The sequence below is a fragment of the Podarcis cretensis genome, assembly GCF_951804945.1.
Source record: "Podarcis cretensis genome assembly, chromosome: 17".
Lineage (NCBI taxonomy): Eukaryota > Metazoa > Chordata > Lepidosauria > Squamata > Lacertidae > Podarcis > Podarcis cretensis.
Genome location: NC_137187.1, coordinates 39,214,602 through 39,231,036, shown reverse-complemented (window position 1 = coordinate 39,231,036; position 16,435 = coordinate 39,214,602). Strand labels below are relative to the sequence as shown.

General features: G+C 48.6%; 1 protein-coding gene across 3 annotated transcripts in view; it reads left to right on the top strand.

Moving 5' to 3' along the window:
- SRPK3 (SRSF protein kinase 3) overlaps positions 1-16,429 on the top strand; it is a 29,079-nt gene extending 12,650 nt beyond the window's left edge. For 2 of the 3 annotated variants that reach the window (XM_079958717.1, XM_079958718.1), the window contains 9 exons: positions 807-832; positions 2,721-2,792; positions 4,560-4,713; positions 5,460-5,738; positions 8,100-8,197; positions 8,925-9,032; positions 12,048-12,117; positions 12,319-12,411; positions 14,186-16,429. In XM_079958717.1, the coding sequence (XP_079814843.1) occupies positions 807-832; positions 2,721-2,792; positions 4,560-4,713; positions 5,460-5,738; positions 8,100-8,197; positions 8,925-9,032; positions 12,048-12,117; positions 12,319-12,411; positions 14,186-14,370 (1,085 nt within the window). In that variant the 3' untranslated portion in view covers positions 14,371-16,429. The remainder of the gene's footprint in view (positions 1-806; positions 833-2,720; positions 2,793-4,559; positions 4,714-5,459; positions 5,739-8,099; positions 8,198-8,924; positions 9,033-12,047; positions 12,118-12,318; positions 12,412-14,185) is intronic. The other variant, XM_079958719.1, reaches the window with a different exon arrangement.
- The last annotated feature ends 6 nt before the right edge of the window (positions 16,430-16,435 follow it).

The following is a 16,435-nucleotide window of genomic DNA, read 5'->3' as shown; positions in this document are numbered from 1 at the left end:
CCAATGTTAATCCTACTCAAGAGTAGATCTACTGAAAATAATGGACCTAATTGAAGCATAGCTCTGTTAATATAACTGAATTCAATATAACCTGCACTCTCCCTTTGCAACTGAATTGTCAGAAAGTTGCACCGCTCTTGCCAACACTTTTCCCACCTAGACTCCTGCCTCTCTGACTCAGCAGATGGAGGACCCGGCTGGTGCAGTTGCTGATCTCCAGGCAGCAGCCTTAAACACAGTGCAAAAAGTGTGTGTGTGTGTGTGTGTGCATGCACATAATTGAGTAGAGCAGCTCTCCCCAGTCTCTCTACTTGTCACAGAAGGCCACGGCTGTGTGTCACTCCAGTCCATGGATAAGGAACCTCTGACCCTCCAGATAATGTTGGACACCAGCTCCCATCAACCGCAGTCGGCATGGCTAATGGTTAGAGCTGGAGGTTTAGAGAGCAGTGCTACGGAGTATTTGCACAGGAACTCAGACTGTGCTAAGGATCTCCAGAAGTGGTGACTGCACATTCAAGGCCAAGCAGGGTAGACTTGTAGGATGATTGATGGGAGGAAAGGAGAGGGCAAGAATCACAATGTCACTCTGTGGGCCATGGACTACCAGCCATGGCCTAGAATGTCAGTCCACCTTCACTAGGGAGCTTGGCTGCCTCCCACATCCTCCCCTATTTATTTTCACAGCATTACTGATTGTTGTTTGTTTGCCTTAGACTTCCTGGCTATTGGATTCTGGGAATCATTTCTGTCTCTTTCTCTCCCTCTTTTCTCTCCTCACTCCATCTGTGCACCTCTTCCCTCAGTCAGCTCTGCACCCCAGGAGAGCCTGGTAAGTCTCCTCTTGGTGCCACTACCCCTTTCAAAGGTGGTGGAAAAACTAAGTTTAGAATTGGTAATTATTATTGTTGCTGCTGTATTCTGTGGCCTTGTGTGGATGGATACACATGTTCGCATACAAGGTTCTCATGGTCACACCTGTGTTTACCAACAGTCCAGGCTTAACGGGACCCAGCCACAGACAATTTTTCACATGTGCCAGAGATGTCTGCAGCCTTTACTGGATACAAAAACCAAGTGCAGAGAGAGGCAAGAGCCTTGTGTGGGTTGTACTTTGTTCTGTGTGGCACACAGTTAATTTAACTGTGGCACTGCCCTGCAGTGTGAAAATGCACCTGTGCATTGGCCTAATCCTCTCTCTGGGAGGGCTCACAGCTCAGCAGAAAAGCACATGCCAGTCCCTGGCATCTCCCATTAAATGGAATGTTTAGCAGATGATGGAAAAGGTCCAGGGAGCTGCTGCCAAGCGGAAAAGCTGATACTGAGCTGGAAGGACAAAATAGTCCGACCTGCTCTAAGGCAGTTCCCTGTGTTCCAGTCATTGTGCCTGCGTGGTTCCAGCTGTGTCACTTCAAAGAAGGGCAGAAGTGTTCATGGGAAACATAACGTACACAAATAAGGCAGAGACAGCACTGCAAATTCATTTTTCATTTTAATGTGCACACACATTTGATAGATAGACAGATTATCCCAGAAAGGTGTACCAGATTTGATTCCTCGTTTCTGAAATGTCCCCATGTTGGGACTGGCTGAGGACTGGCTCTCGTCCACTTTTCCAAGATTACACTTCAACTTGTAAAGCCATCTGATGATTTCCAAAGACTCTGCACTCTCTTCTGTGGACACTCTTTGCTTACCTGCGCTGCCTCTCACACTTCTTTGGGTTTTTCCTCTTTGGCCTTTATGTAGCAAATCCCAAGCAGGGACATTGCACTCTCGATTCTGCCTGTGCCAGTAAGGGGGACAAGAAGCCATGCAAGTGTGAACACAAAAAAAGGAGAGAGTTTTGGACCAGGGAAACCACATCTTACAGCTAGCCTTAGAGAAATCAAGCAAGCCAGTTCTTTTTTGATAGTCCACCAGAAGCCAGCCAAGAGGAAATGCAACCAGCTTGACCACTTGCTTTCTTAACAGACACAAAGCTGCTACAAGATAGAAGTTCTTTGGTTAATACAGCAGAGCCTTGTATATTTTGACTTGTTCCCTCCTTCCATTTTCTGTACAGATGGGTCCATATCCCAAGTGCCATGATGCCGGTATTTTGTAACATGACTTCTATGTGCACATGTGAAGGGGATAGAATATTATTCTTTTTATTATTAAATTTGTATACCGCTCTTCATCTAAAGATCTCAGGGCAGTGCACAGCATAAAAATAAAAGATAAAACATTAAATACATAATAAAAACAAGAACAAAACAAACAAACACTTTTTAAAGGATATGTGATGGTAATCAGCCAATACAGGTTTATGGGCTTGCATGTAGATAAAAACCTTCCCTTAAGATCGCATAATTCCTGACTCGGTTCTTGCTGTTGCTGCTGCCGCATTGTTATTCCTGCTGTTCTGTTGTGTTAGTGCTGGATAGGGCATTGGTTGTTGCTCAGCTTTGCTGGAAAGACAAAGGGTCATAATTCATATGCTCATCCCATAGCATTTAGTTGTTTATTTTGCCCACCCAACTCCTGCTTTACTTTTCCACCTTAAAAACACCACTTCGCATATATCATCACACACACACACACACACACACACACACACACACACAGAGAGAGAGAGAGAGAGAGAGAGAGAGATTTGCATCCCTTTTTGCTTGTGGAAGTGCAAGATGGTGTCCTCTTGCACACCCATTATGGTTTTTTTGTCTTCTCATTCCCAGTTGCATGCCCTTCATGCCTTGTGTGTGTTCTCCAGAGTTCATGCTTCTGCCACCGAGCATACCCTTGTTTCTGTACGTCATTTATTTGTTCCTGCACCTGCTTTTGCTTTAACCCAGCCAGGCCTAACCCAAGACATTTTACTACAGGGGTGGCTAAGCCTTTTGGGGCAGAAGTCCATAGTGGCCCATGGCCAACCTCTGAGGGCTGCATGGTAAAATGGGCATGGCCAGATCATTTATTTCCATCCAGAGTAAGGCTGTTCCCTTCCTTTATTCTCACAGATTCATTCCATTAGCAGTTTATTTACTTCCTATTATTTTTTAACTGATGATGTGTTCCATCCAAAGTCAGGCAGTTCCATTCCTTAATCTCCCCAAACTCATTCTGTTTGTTTGTTTTTAAAAAAACTGATTTATTTCCCCTTATTATTCCTTCAGAGTCCCTCTTTTCCCTCCCAGATGCATCTCATTTGCAATTAATAGGTTGTGCTAACTTTCTTTCATTTCTGTTGTTTCTATTCACTTCACTTCTGTTCACTTCTGGCTGTATTACAGTATTTCTCCCATTTTGATTTCCCACACTGAGAGATCATTAGTCATCACAGTGGGATAAACAGTGCAATCAGCCATGCGCAGGAGGGAAGAGAATTGGTTGTTAATGGGTAGGGCTGTTAATGGTGCTCCTGGAAGCACTGCTTTAGAAAGCAGTGAGGTGCTTGGGGAAGCCCAGTTGCAAATGCCAAAGTAAAGTTAAGGTTTTTAGAGGCTGGGTGGCCATCTGTTATGGATGCTTTAGTTGAGATTCCTGCATTGCCGGGGGTTGGACTAGATAACCCTCAGGGTCCCTCCCAACACTATGATTTATTGGTGGGGGGTGTTGGGAGTTAAAAGCTACAATGCCTGCAAGCCACCCACAATCTCTTGATGTGCTGCTTGCAGCCTCCTGTCAGCCACCCCTGGTTTACTTAAATAAGCAGCAGCTCCATCCAGTTTGCCTTCACACACACACACACACCCGATGCTTTGCAGGATCACAGCAGATGTTGGGCCCCAATATTTGAATTGTGCACAATTTTCTTGACACCCCTAAATATATTATCAGTGAGGGACCACTCTCTTCTACAGTTGGTCTGGCCCAGCTTTTTTTATAGGCCCAGCCCTTGCAGGCCTCAGCCCTCACTCTAATCCTTCCCTTACATTTGGCTTGTGCCTTTACATAAGTCCTTGTTCCCTTGTAGGACTAGTGTTCAGTGAGGTGTTTGGGCCGTACCACTGTGGTGGGTGCTCACTTGAGTAAAATGTTCCTGCATAAATAAATAACTGCACATAGAAAACTTAATGTTTTGGGGGGAAGGGCCTTGTCCATCTTGCCTTCTTCCTCGACATGCTAGTGTGGCAGAAGTTATTTTGTTTGGGGTAGCATTTCAGTTAGGAGAATCCCCATTTGTAACCAGAAACAGGCTGGCCACTAGGCCTCTTTTGCTCACTTGCTCTTGCATCTGCTCTTACAGATATGTAATGCCTTTCTTCTTCTTTTTGCTACATCTTCCTCCTCATTCACCCCTTGCCCACCCCCATTTGTTTGCACACAACTACTCTCTTGCAAGTTGTGTGTTTTGCTGTGAAATTGCACCCCGCTGCTTTGGGGTTCTGGCACTGCCCACTGACACTTTGAGTTGCTTCCTGGTGATTCCCTTGGTTTGTTCCTTCTCCTTCTCCCCTTCTCTACCCCAAACCTCAGGGCCTGCCATGGGGCTCCTTTGCATGCTCTCCCCCCCCCCTCACTTTCCCATGCAGCCCTGGAATTGTAAGTAAGATGTGGGTCATCTCATCTCCCAGAATGGGAAGCTTTCGAAGAACAAGCGGAAGAAACTGAAGAGGAAGCAGAAACGACAAAGTCAGCTCCTGGCAGAACGGCTCCGGGACCTTCAGCAGCTGGAGGAACTGGCGACCCTGGCAGCAGGAGATGCCAGCGAGCCCACGGCAGATCCAGGTGAGTTTGGGAGAGGGAAGTCGGCTGCTGTTGGGTGCAGCTGGTTCTCTTGTGTGGTCAGGTCTGGAGGCTTGACAACACCCCCTCCATCTCTGCATACTTGCTCTCACACCCTTTTGTGCAGCTTAAAATATTTGAGTGTGTGCCCCTTCACTGCCTCCCCTACACTTGTATTCTTGCATTTACATTGCCTGTTGTTTGTCGCTGACATTTACATGGGTCCATTTCACGTGCCATCAGAATAAACCATAGTTAACGTTTTATTGTGAATGTACCTGTCTAGTATGTTTTCCTCCTCCTTCCTAGCGCACGGAGAAAATGCAGGCCCCTGGCTTAGCCTTCTGCCTGAACCAGGGATCTTACTCTAAGCAACCCATGACTAGTAAGCTAGGAACAAAGATTGGTTTATCATGGTGGTTTGTTTGGAGCAAAACAAATGGCGACTCAGTCTATGGTTGAAATGTAATGTTAAGCCCAGGGGTGATGTTTTGTTTCCCCCCGATGCTAGCAAGAAGCAGCAAAGTGGGCCCAGTTGCCTTGCAGTAAATAGTTTTATTTTTGAACATTTTACATCCTGACTCTTGAAATGGGATGTAGTCACCTCCTGATTCTTACCTTTTTGGTGCCCTTTCACCCCTTCAGAAACATATAATGCAGCTCTCTTTCTCCTTTTCAATCAGTGCTGTTCGCAGCACACTCTTTTATGATACCAGGAAACCCTGACCCTCTTCTTTCCTCTTCTGTAGACCTGCCTGGCGGAGCCCCCATCATGGTCTCCACAGCTGGGGGGACAGAGCCCTCAGGGGGCTCTCTCGCTTGCAGCCCCCAGAGTCTGACATCGTCTTCTGGTTTCTACACACACAATGCCTATGACAGCTGCAACGGGCACTCTCCACCAGGCACAGCCAGCCGCCATTTCAGCCCTGACTCAGCAACCTCCGGCTTCTCAGGATCCCTCTTCTCTGGCTCAGCCATGTCAGGTGTCTCTAACCAGCGGGAGCGTGGAGGGCTTCTCTCCCCCAGCAGTGAGTATCATGAGTTTACAGGGGCAAGATGACAAAGGAGCCATGTAGGCCCAAACGCCCAACTGACTCTCCCTTTGGCCAGAGTTTTCTAAAGTTGTGATAGCAGAGGCAAACCATTATTCTTAATTAAAATTGGAGGCATCCTTCAGTCTTATCACTCCAAAGAATTAATTTTAAGGAGAATCACCTGTGCTTCTGTATTAGTCACTGTTGTGTATCCTCCTTCTGAGCTCAGGTCATTCTAACTTTGGAAGTAACTGAAAGACTGATGAAGAGATGTGACAGAATTTATAGTGGGAGCTCTACCGTAAAATGTGACCATTATGCAGTGAAATACAATATTTTCTGCTTCGAGCACCAAAGTGTTTTGGGCTGGCATTTTTCAAGCAACACTTGTGCTACTTATAGGCTTTTTGGTTTAGTGAGTGGACAGGAGATAGGTGTTCAGGTGGACCTTCCTTTTGTTTGTTGGCATCTGTCTGTCTCAAGACAATGGAGTGTGCTTCTGGGGGTGAAGTCAAACTGCCAGAGAATCACTGTGCCTGTGTCATGGACTAGCTGGAAGCAGAGGAGTGGAGGGGCACCAGCTTGGGAACCCCCAGGGGAAGAAGGCTCAGAGCCAGGGGACTGGTGGTGGGATGACTATGAGGGGTCAGCGGGAGAGGAGGGAGAAGACTAGGAGGAAGTGGTGTCAGGAGCTGAAGAGGCAACACGGTTTAGTGAGCAGGAAGAGGCTGTGACAGAGAGCAGGTCAAGAAGCAAAGCGGAGGCAGGCTGCTGAAGAAGCCAGGGGGTCTGCCCCTCCTGCTGTGACCAGCTCTCCTCCCCCTGGTCTCCCAGAACACAAAGAGGAAGGAAGAGGGCAAAGCAAAGACAGACAAGATGGAGGAGGTTCAGGTTGCTGGGGGAGGAGTCAGAGAGGAGTGGGAAGGCAGAGATCTTCAGTCCTCACAACTGCCTCATTGGGGCAAGATCTACTTGGAAGAGTGGCTCTGATCACTAGGCCTGAGCTGTTTTGGTTTCTTTGAATATAGTGTTACTTTATTGGCCTGAATATAAGCCTCACTTTTTCTCAAATTCCAACCTTACGGTATGCAGCCAGGAGCACTGGGCAAACAGCGCCCAGAGCGCGGCAAAGCAGCACCCACTCCGTGCATAGTTCCCCGTCTCCTATGGCCTGGAAGAGAGAACGTGAGGAAGGGGAAAGGCCTCTGGCAATGCAGCGAAGCTCTCCCCCCCCCCCCCCCCAGTATGCAGCCAGGAGCAGTGAGGAATGGAGCGGCTTATATTTGGGTATTTTTTCTTCCCCCCCTCCAATTTTAAAGGTGCGGCTTATATTCAGGTGCGACTTATATTCGGGCCAATACGGTAACTTCACTGACACCAGGTGTTTTATTGCTGACCTGCTCCTGACTCCGACTCCTGACAGTCTGCTGTGGCTGCAGAGACCAGTAACTCGTAAATGCTGCCTGCCACACTGTGTTAGCAGCACTGAAGTGACCCCTCCATGGTGCAAGACAGGACAGTACGGTGGTATCTCGGGTTACATATGCTTCAGGTTACTCCGCTAACCCAGAAATATTACCTCGGGTTAAGAACTTTGCTTCAGGATGAGAACAGAAATTTTACTCCGGCGGCACAGTGGCAGCAGGAGGCCCCATTAGCTAAAGTGGTGCTTCAGGTTAAGAACAGTTTCAGGTTCAGAACAGACCTCCTGAACGAATTAAGTATGTAACCAGAGGCACCACTGTATCTATGGAGGTGCTGGGCTACCCAGATGTCAAGACCCTGCACTCAGCCTCATTGATGAGATTCAAAGGAAAGCAGAGCAATACGTTTGGCACCAGCGTGGCTGCAGGAGTTGCCAGAAGGAGGTGTATAGGGTTCCATCCAACTTGGGGACTCCATTCCAGATTTGTGTAGGGTTTACTCCTGAGCTTTTTCTTCTCCCAAAAATATCCTGCAAACTGGTGAAAGTTTAGGATCAGAGTTTCCTTCTAGAGAGGCTACCTTCTTATGTTGACGAGCCCCATCTACCCCTCACTTCCCTATTCAACATGTGCAGAAACTGCCTTATTGACTACTGGACCCACTCTTGGTCTCATCCACTCAATCTGCCAGAGCCTGTCTTTGCATGCAGGGGAGGTTCCTAACTCACCAGGGGTTTGAGACCCATCAACTACCCTCACCTGGTTTAGCTGGCCGGACAAGTGGTTACATTTGAATAGCACAACTGTTAGGCTAAACCAATTACTTACCGTACTACCCCTTCAGCATCTGTGGATGCCCCATAAAAGTGGCCTTTGAAGGACTGTTTTGTTTGTTTTTCACCTGATTTCCTGCCCTGGTCTGCCTCTGCAGCTTTTGGTACCTCTGAATTCCTGGTGAACCCCTTGGAACCTCAAAATGCAGACAAAATCAGAGTGAAGATAGCAGATCTGGGAAATGCCTGCTGGGTGGTGAGTTATTGGAGCGCATGTTCCTCACACCTCCTGAAGGGAGCAGATCTGGTGAGGCTGTCTGTCGCATGGGGAGTGGAATGTGGTGGCTGCACAGAAGAGACTGGGAGCATGTGGGCTGTTCGGGGACTTGAAGCTATGGGCACCCTGTATTTCCCACGTAATGTGTATTTCTGCATTTACACTCTACACAGTTTTTGCTTCAATTTTTACTTATTGTGCTGTGGAAATTTAAAAGAGACGAGCACACCCCCCCCACACACTTCTTTTCTTCAATTGAAAAGATTCTGAGCATTTCAAGCTTCAATGGGAAGGCAGCAAACATATTGATATGTTTATAATTTCAACATGTCCAGCTTTTAAGGTTCTTAAAAAAATTAAACGAGGGCTCCATATAGGGAGTACATGGATTGGTGTCTTGGGTAAAGCTGCCAAGGAGGAAAAATTACATGGGATTTAGTAAGGAGTGGCGATGGTGGCAGTGGTCTGCCTTTTGGAAGGTACATGTGGGGTTAAGTAGGGCTCTGCTTTTGGTGAGCAGCGCATATATGCTCTGGCTTAGGAAATGGTAGTCACAGTGGGAGACACACACTGGATTGGCCAATAGGCCAGCTGTTGAAGAGAGCATGGGATGTGGGTTCAACATGTGCACATATGCACAAGAGAGCATGTCCGTGCGTACATAGGTATGTCACAGGGATGTTCCTCACACTCTCAATTTCCTCAGCACAAACATTTCACGGAGGACATTCAGACTCGCCAATACCGGGCACTGGAGGTGCTAATTGGTGCCATCTACAGCACTCCTGCTGATATCTGGAGCACAGCATGCATGGTAGGTTCACCGGGCTCCTTCTGCTTCTTGTGCCATATTCTGGTGGTGGTGGTGGTGGCAGAGCTCAATGGCGGTTAGGGTTTTCAACTGAAAAACACGTCCACAAATGTGGTCACCATCTTGCCATTGGTTAAGCATATTCTTTTATTCTGGCAAGTCCAAACCTGGAGATGCGCAATGTGGGGTCTTGCTAACCGTGCACTGAATCTCAAAGGCACTTGACTGTCAGTCACAATGTTCATATGGAACTTCCAGCTTCAGAGGCAGCATGCCTCAGATTAATGCCTGTGGCCAGGGAGCTAAAGCAGGAGGGAGCTGTTGCACTCATGCCCTTCTTGTGGGCTCCTCAGGGGTATCCTGCAGGAGACAGGATGCCGAACTCAATGGGTCTTTGGTGTGATCCGGCAAGGCTCTTTTCATGCTCTTTTGCTGAAAAGCAGCAAGGTCCTTCTCTGAGGCTTTCTGGGTTCAGACCAAACTAAGCCTCCTGGTTTGGCTATGCGAGGCTTTGTTTTGTCGGAATTGAGTATACACTTCCAGAGTTAACGCTAAATACATTACTTCTGGTAAATGAGCCACCATAGCCGCAAGGGGGCCATGAAAATTACGTCCCAGGCCTTTTAGACTCATCTACCCGTGTACTGGGGACGCAGGTGGCGCTGTGGGTTAAAGCCTCAGTGCCTAGGACTTGCCGATCGAAAGGTCGGCGGTTCGAATCCCTGCGGAGGGGTGCGCTCCCGCTGCTCGGTCCCAGCGCCTGCCAACCTAGCAGTTCGAAAGCACCTCCAGGTGCAAGTAGATAAATAGGGACCGCTTACCAGCGGGAAGGTAAACGGCGTTTCCGTGTGCGGCTCTGGCTCTGGCTCTGGCTCTGGCTCTGGCCAGAGCAGCGATGTCACGCTGGCCACGTGACCCGGAAGTGTCTCCGGACAGCGCTGGCCCCTGGCCTCTTAAGTGAGATGGGCGCACAACCCCAGAGTCTGGCAAGACTGGCCCGTACGGGCAGGGGTACCTTTACCTTTACCTTTTACCCGTGTACTAGGGGACGCAGGTGGCACTGTGGGTAAAACCTCAGTGCCTAGGACTTGCCGATCGTATGGTCAGCGGTTCGAGCTCCCGTCTTTCAGTCCCAGCTCCTGCCCACCTAGCAGTTCGAAAGCACCCCTAAGTGCAAGTAGATAAATAGGTACCGCTTTATAGCGGGAAGGTAAACGGCGTTTCCGTGTGCGGCGCTGGTGCTGGCTCGCCAGATGCCGCTTAGTCACGCTGACCCACATGACCCGGAAGTGTTTTCGGACGGCGCTGGCTCCCAGCCTCTTGAGCGAGATGAGCGCGCAACCCTAGAGTCGGACACGACTGGCCCGTACGGGCAGGGGTACCTTTACCTTTTACCTGTGTACTATCTGAAACCAAAGGGGTGTATTGGTTGCCAGATGTGAAATATTTTGGCATTATTTTTAGCTCTCCTACCCTACTAAAAATCAGGCCTTCCCTTTTGTCAGTGTAGTGACTGTTACTTGTCAAGATACCTCCCGCTTCCTTTGCAGGCTTTGCTTGTGTGGCTGTGTGCCAGGATGAGCTGAATGTTAGGTGGTTAATGAGATATAAATATACTTCCTTTGTTGCCAACCCTATCTACAGTCTAATAGCCGCACATTTAAAATCCTAACACAAAACAAGTACTTGAACCAAACACACTCTTTAGAAACTTTATGCTTCTGACCTTTGCCCTTCCTGTGCTTTGCCATTTTATGCTTCTTTTGGAATCAGTCTGCCTGGGCAAAGGAAGCGTGGCTTTTGGCAGGGACCCGGCTCCACCCAGCAGCTCTGGGGCTCCTGAGAGGAACCCATTTGGCATTAAGTTTAAGAGGCGCTGAATACAAGCCCCGCTGGAACAATCGGAAGTGCACTTTAAGCCTCCTGACCATCCCTTTGCAGCTGCATCTTTATCGGCCCCCCCAACCTGATGTCGTATAGCACACTGAGTGTGGGCAGGGGGATGAGGCTTGGGGAAAAGTCCGGCTTGCCCGTCTCACAGATCGTCCACCCTGAGGCTTCTTTAAAATGGCTCCTTGTGATGTTTTTGTCATGCAATTAAGTCATTCCCATGCAATTGCTTTCAATGAAGTTTCCTCCAAAGCTGGTGCGATTGCCGGAAAAGAAAAAGTTTAAGTTGCTTGAGATACACAGACATATACACATATATAATATGTATAATCCACAGTTTCTTTGCACCAACATCTTAATATCAGCACGTGGTAAAATCTGAAAACGCGGATTCTACATGACTCTGTGTGGCGAATAAGCCAGCCCTGCAAGATCCTCACACTCTAGGCTCCTTCTCTGTCCTGCCTGCCTGAGTTTGATGCATGATAGAACAAATATTCAGATGTCAGTCATTGGTTCTGCCAGGCTTTCATGGCAGGGTGTGTGTGTGTGTGCGTGCGTGCGTGCGTGCACAGCAGATAATTCTCTTTGCTTCTTAGACCAGTGAGTATGCCAACTCAAAAACCTTCTCAAGAGGGTCAGGCAATACCACATGAGCATTTCAGGCCTTGGGCTTAGCCTTCCTTGCTGGCCTGACTGGCTGCCATGTAGTTCCCACCTTTGGCCAGAGGTTGGCACTGGCATGCAGAACCACCTAGGTCCTGGTATTTAGGTGATCTGAAAAGTCACAACGGGCCATGGGGAAGAGGAGAGATTTCTTAACTGAGAGCCAGCCCACCCATGAAGCATCTGCCTTAGGTGGCAAAGGTGCAGGAGGCAGCACTCTGCCTGCCCCACTGCTTCCGTCGCCACCAGAACACCCCCCTCACCAGGTTTCGACGAGAGGGAGGTGTTCCAACGCACAGCATTGCTACTCGTCTTCCCCCCTCTGGGGTAGAGAACTCAAGCAGCAAGGGCTTGTGGAACACTGCGTGTGGGTCTGGCAGAGGAAAGCCCATTCATGTGGTGAAATGGGATGGGCCACCCCTGCCTTAACTGCATAACCTGATGATTCTCTTTCTTTGACAGGCATTTGAGCTGGCTACTGGCGATTACCTCTTTGAACCACACTCGGGCGAGGACTATACCAGGGATGAAGGTAAAGAGCTCTCACTGGTTGAGGATGCTGTGTATGAGGCCTGCCTAGCCAGCTGGGCTTAAATCTCTCTCTGTGCTCTAATCTGGAGGCATTGTTGATGCCAGAATTTCACAACAGGCCTGCTGGAACTCTGGGGGGGTACAGAGGGGGGAGAGACTGGGACACGCAGGCCCTGATGTCCCCTCCTCTTTTCCTTTTCAGATCATATTGCCCACATTGTTGAGTTACTAGGCGATATCCCTCCGCACTTTGCTCTTTCCGGGCGCTATTCGCGCGAGTACTTCAACAGGAGAGGTAAGTTAGGGAATGCAGGGTTCCCTCTGGGTTGCGAGGATGTTGTTCCAAGTGGATGCTTCCACAACACATCCGTATCATGCTCAAAGGCTGTCAGGAGGAATTGTGAGGGGTGGGGAGAGCGTGTGTGTAAGAGAAGTTGATAACAAGAAGCTGAAGGAACTGTGTGATCATGACCACTGGAAGGAAAGAAGTTGTTCAGGCAGCTGAGATTTTGGCCAGAAAAAAAACAGGTTTGTGGTGAAACCTAAGGCTGGGAACATGTCAACATTTCGGGGGGGGGGTCATTAATAGGTTCTGCCTACCCTGCCAGTGGTAAATGTCATGAAGGTCACAGAATTTGTTGTCTGGGGTGTCCAGAATCAGGCTACCTGCATGCACAAGCAGCCCCTTCCGCAAGTGGCTGGTCGTTTAAGTGCAGCCCACATTCTCCGTTCCAAGTAACGTGGAACAACTTTCGTTCATTTGGGCTTGCCCAACTTCTCAGTGGGTTGTACTCTGCACTTTCAGTCTGTCTGTCACCCACACCTGCCACCTCTGGCAGCCACTTCACCTCGTCTTCTTTAGCTAGACAAGGTTCACAGGTTTCAGGTGGGCACCTACAAACAGCCATGAACAGCTACTCTTTAGTCCTTCTTCATTAGGGCAGAAGAGTGTTTGCTGCATTGCAGAACTCTGTGGTCCCTCAACCTTTGTCATCAGTACTAAGAGTATCTGGGTAGTGATTTGGGACTGTTGTTGTTTCTGCATGCCTTTTTTGCCGTGTCCACCTGTCTGTTCTTTTTCTCTCTTTGCCCAATTGCTGCTCATTCAATGAATCTGGCCACTGATGATGTTGACGACCATTAGATGGAGGAGTGGTCTATCAGTGGTAGCTAAATGGAACCTCAGAGTACAAGATGCTGAGTCAAGAGGGCTGCTACTTTCATGCCCTGCTTTGGGGCACTTTTTTTAGCTGCTGTGGGAAAATGAATGGGCACTACATCAGAGGAAGCTCCCACAGTTTAGCCAGCTTCTACTAATTACATACCTTTCCTGCTCCACAGAGAGAAACAGCATGAAGGCCCACAAAGGATACAGGATCTAGAAGTTTATTGCACACTCTGTTTATTGCATAATAAATGACTGTTTTGATCATATTAATGCTTTCACTTCTGGGAGGCTGGGCCTCTCCCCAAGAGATGCAGTGTGGGTGCGCTGTCAGTTATACAGCAGCAGGGTGGGATTAATAGCGTAACTACCACCACTCTGGGCAATCTTTCCCACACCAAGCACCTCTATGACAATATATTAAGAGGTAAAATGTGATGATTGGGGCTTATGCAGGATGATCCCAGGGCCACATTGCATGTTCTTTTCAGAACAGGTGTATGTTTTCCATGTAGTCTGTCTAACTTTGGAACAGGTGGCTGGCCTGGATTGGGATTGTACGCTGCGATCTCAGGAGCATAGAAGCTGAATGTGGCTTTGGGCATCATGTTCCACTTCCTGAGGTGAAAGTTTCTAGCCCTTGTACTGTGACAACACAGCTTTAGAGTGTGTGAGCAATGCCTGTTGAATATGATGCCCACTGTTCAATAACTCTTTGCCTGTCCCCATGACTAGCCAGGCCCAGAATTAATTTCACAAAATAAGAGATAAACCAGGCACGAGTTTGGCTTTCCTTGGTGCAGAATTTTCATTTCATTTTACTTTCCTCCAGTGCAAAGTACACACAGCCCGAGATGGGGTCTCTCCACTAACCTTGCCCTTTTTGTCCTCCTTCCTTCCCCAGGGGAACTGCGCCACATTAAGAATCTCAAGCACTGGGGCCTGTACGAGGTCCTGGTGGAGAAATATGAGTGGCCCCTCGAGCAAGCAGCCCAGTTCACGGACTTCCTCTTGCCCATGATGGAATACATCCCAGAAGAACGCACTACAGCCTCCCAGTGCCTGGAGCATCCGTGGCTCAACTCTTAAGGCCAGGCAGAAGTCCAGACGGACTGGTTGCTTGAAGGAAGCAGTCTTCTCGCCTGCACAAGATTTCCTTGGCACGGACCTGGTCCCATCACTGGAGTTGACGGGCAGGGGGGAAGGCTGTATCCCCCAGCTCCTCCCCTAAGTGGACTGCATTGGAGGACTGGAGGCAAGAGGCTCTTCTCTCTGGCTGATCACAGTGGAGAAGGGGGAACTGTAAAGCAGGACTGGAACCCAGGAGCCAGGTTCACTCTGTGGTCATTTCTGAAGCACAGCCAGAAGATTCCCACAATCCCTTGCTGACTCTTTTCCTAGAAGTTGCCTTCTTGGGAGGTCTCCATGGCCACCATCTCCATGTACCCTTGACTGATGCGGTTTGACTTTTAAGAATTCATTGTGGTACTTCCTTGCCAGTTTCTCCCCCTGCCCTCTGCTCCCCATCGTTTCTAACTGGTGGGCAAAGAGAGTGGCTGTGAAGCCCCCAGCATGTGTGGGTTTGAGAGAGGCTCAGTATGTGAGCAGAGTGTGAATGATGAAAAGGAAGAAGTGCGTGGATGTTCTAGCAAGAAAGCTGGGAAGGGCAGCTCTTTATGTGGTGGCAGAGAGACGCGGCAGGTCCTGGCTGGTGCCCCTACCCTGTCCAAATTTCCATGCCAGTGAATTGCAGGAAAAGTGACAATGAATGTGTGCAAAGTGACATTACCGTGGCCTGGAGGTCCAGCCGTGGCACTGTTTGGAGGGAATGAGAGAAGGTAGCTGATGCAGGAAGCAGTAGAAATGTATAGGCCGTGGAGGTGAAAGACTTCGTTTTTCTGGCTTGGCTGTCAGCACCTGATGTCTCTGCACTTCACAGGCAGGTTTCTGCCAGCAACTTTGTGGTTAAGAGTTGAATGAATGGGCCCCTCCTCTACTCCAAGAGTCCTTTGTGAGTCCTTTCCCCTGCTGCCTAGGCATGGGTCATGGCCCTTAACATGCTTTACTTTAGCCAGGAGTTGCTCACAAATTTGGTATTCTAAGAATCTCAGAAGTTTTTTAAACAAGTTTCTAACCCTTGTCATTGCTAAGGAAAGATTTTTGCAAAGGGAAAGTCTCTAAGGGCAGCTTTCAATAGCTGGGATTTTTTTGTATGTTGTGAAGTCTCTTCTCCCCCATTTCTAATTGTCTTTTAGTCCTATTTTGCCTCAGTTTCCTTTTTCACTCCAGTTTGAGGTGAATGGGAATCATGCTGAATTTCACCCACTACCCTAGCTGGTGGGAGAAAGCAAGCTAGCTGTGTGTGTGTGTGTGTGTGTGTGTCTTTACCCACCAACTACTCCCCACAATGCGTATTTTGGAATGGCTGGCATTGTTGCTCTCTCAAACTGCTACTACAGCTCCCGCTCTCCCCCCGCCCCCCAACGTTTCCTGACACTTTTGCTACCTGTGGTCAGTTTTCATTATTATAAGGCAGAGTGTAGCTGCTCCAAAAAGCTTGACACTGTTCCAAGCTAGTTTTGTGCCTTTAGGAAGAAGCTTATCTACTGTTCATGATGAAAGATTGAATGGTGTGGGAGTGCCCCTGTAGCATTTTCCCCAAAACATTTTGGGTTCAGAAAAGGAGGAACCACAACCAGAGGAAAGACACAGAACAGGAGGAGGAAAAAGATGTGTGGAGCTCGGCTTAAACCCAAAGTCCCAAGTTCTGATGCCTGTCCCATGGCTATAGCACTGGAACCCAGAGTTGTGGTTGGCTCTTGCATACTGCAGCCTCATACTATAAATGGGGAGGTGGTGTTGGGGAAGCCTCCTAGGTATGGCAGACAACTGGTCACAGTGCTGCCCAAGACTGGTGTCTTTAAACCAAAGTTGTGGTGCAAGAGAACTGGGCATAGGGAAAGGGAAGCAATACTGTTGCCTTGCACTGCAGTCTCTGGAACAAGAAACCCTGCCCTTGCATTAGGGTGTTGCCCATGTTGGGGAGTGTGTGTGTGTTTGTGTGTGTGTGTGTGTGTGTGTGTTTTGAAGGCCCTTCTACTGTTCCAGGGATTTGAGTTCAAGACTTTTCATTAAAATGTTTGCAATAGCCTCT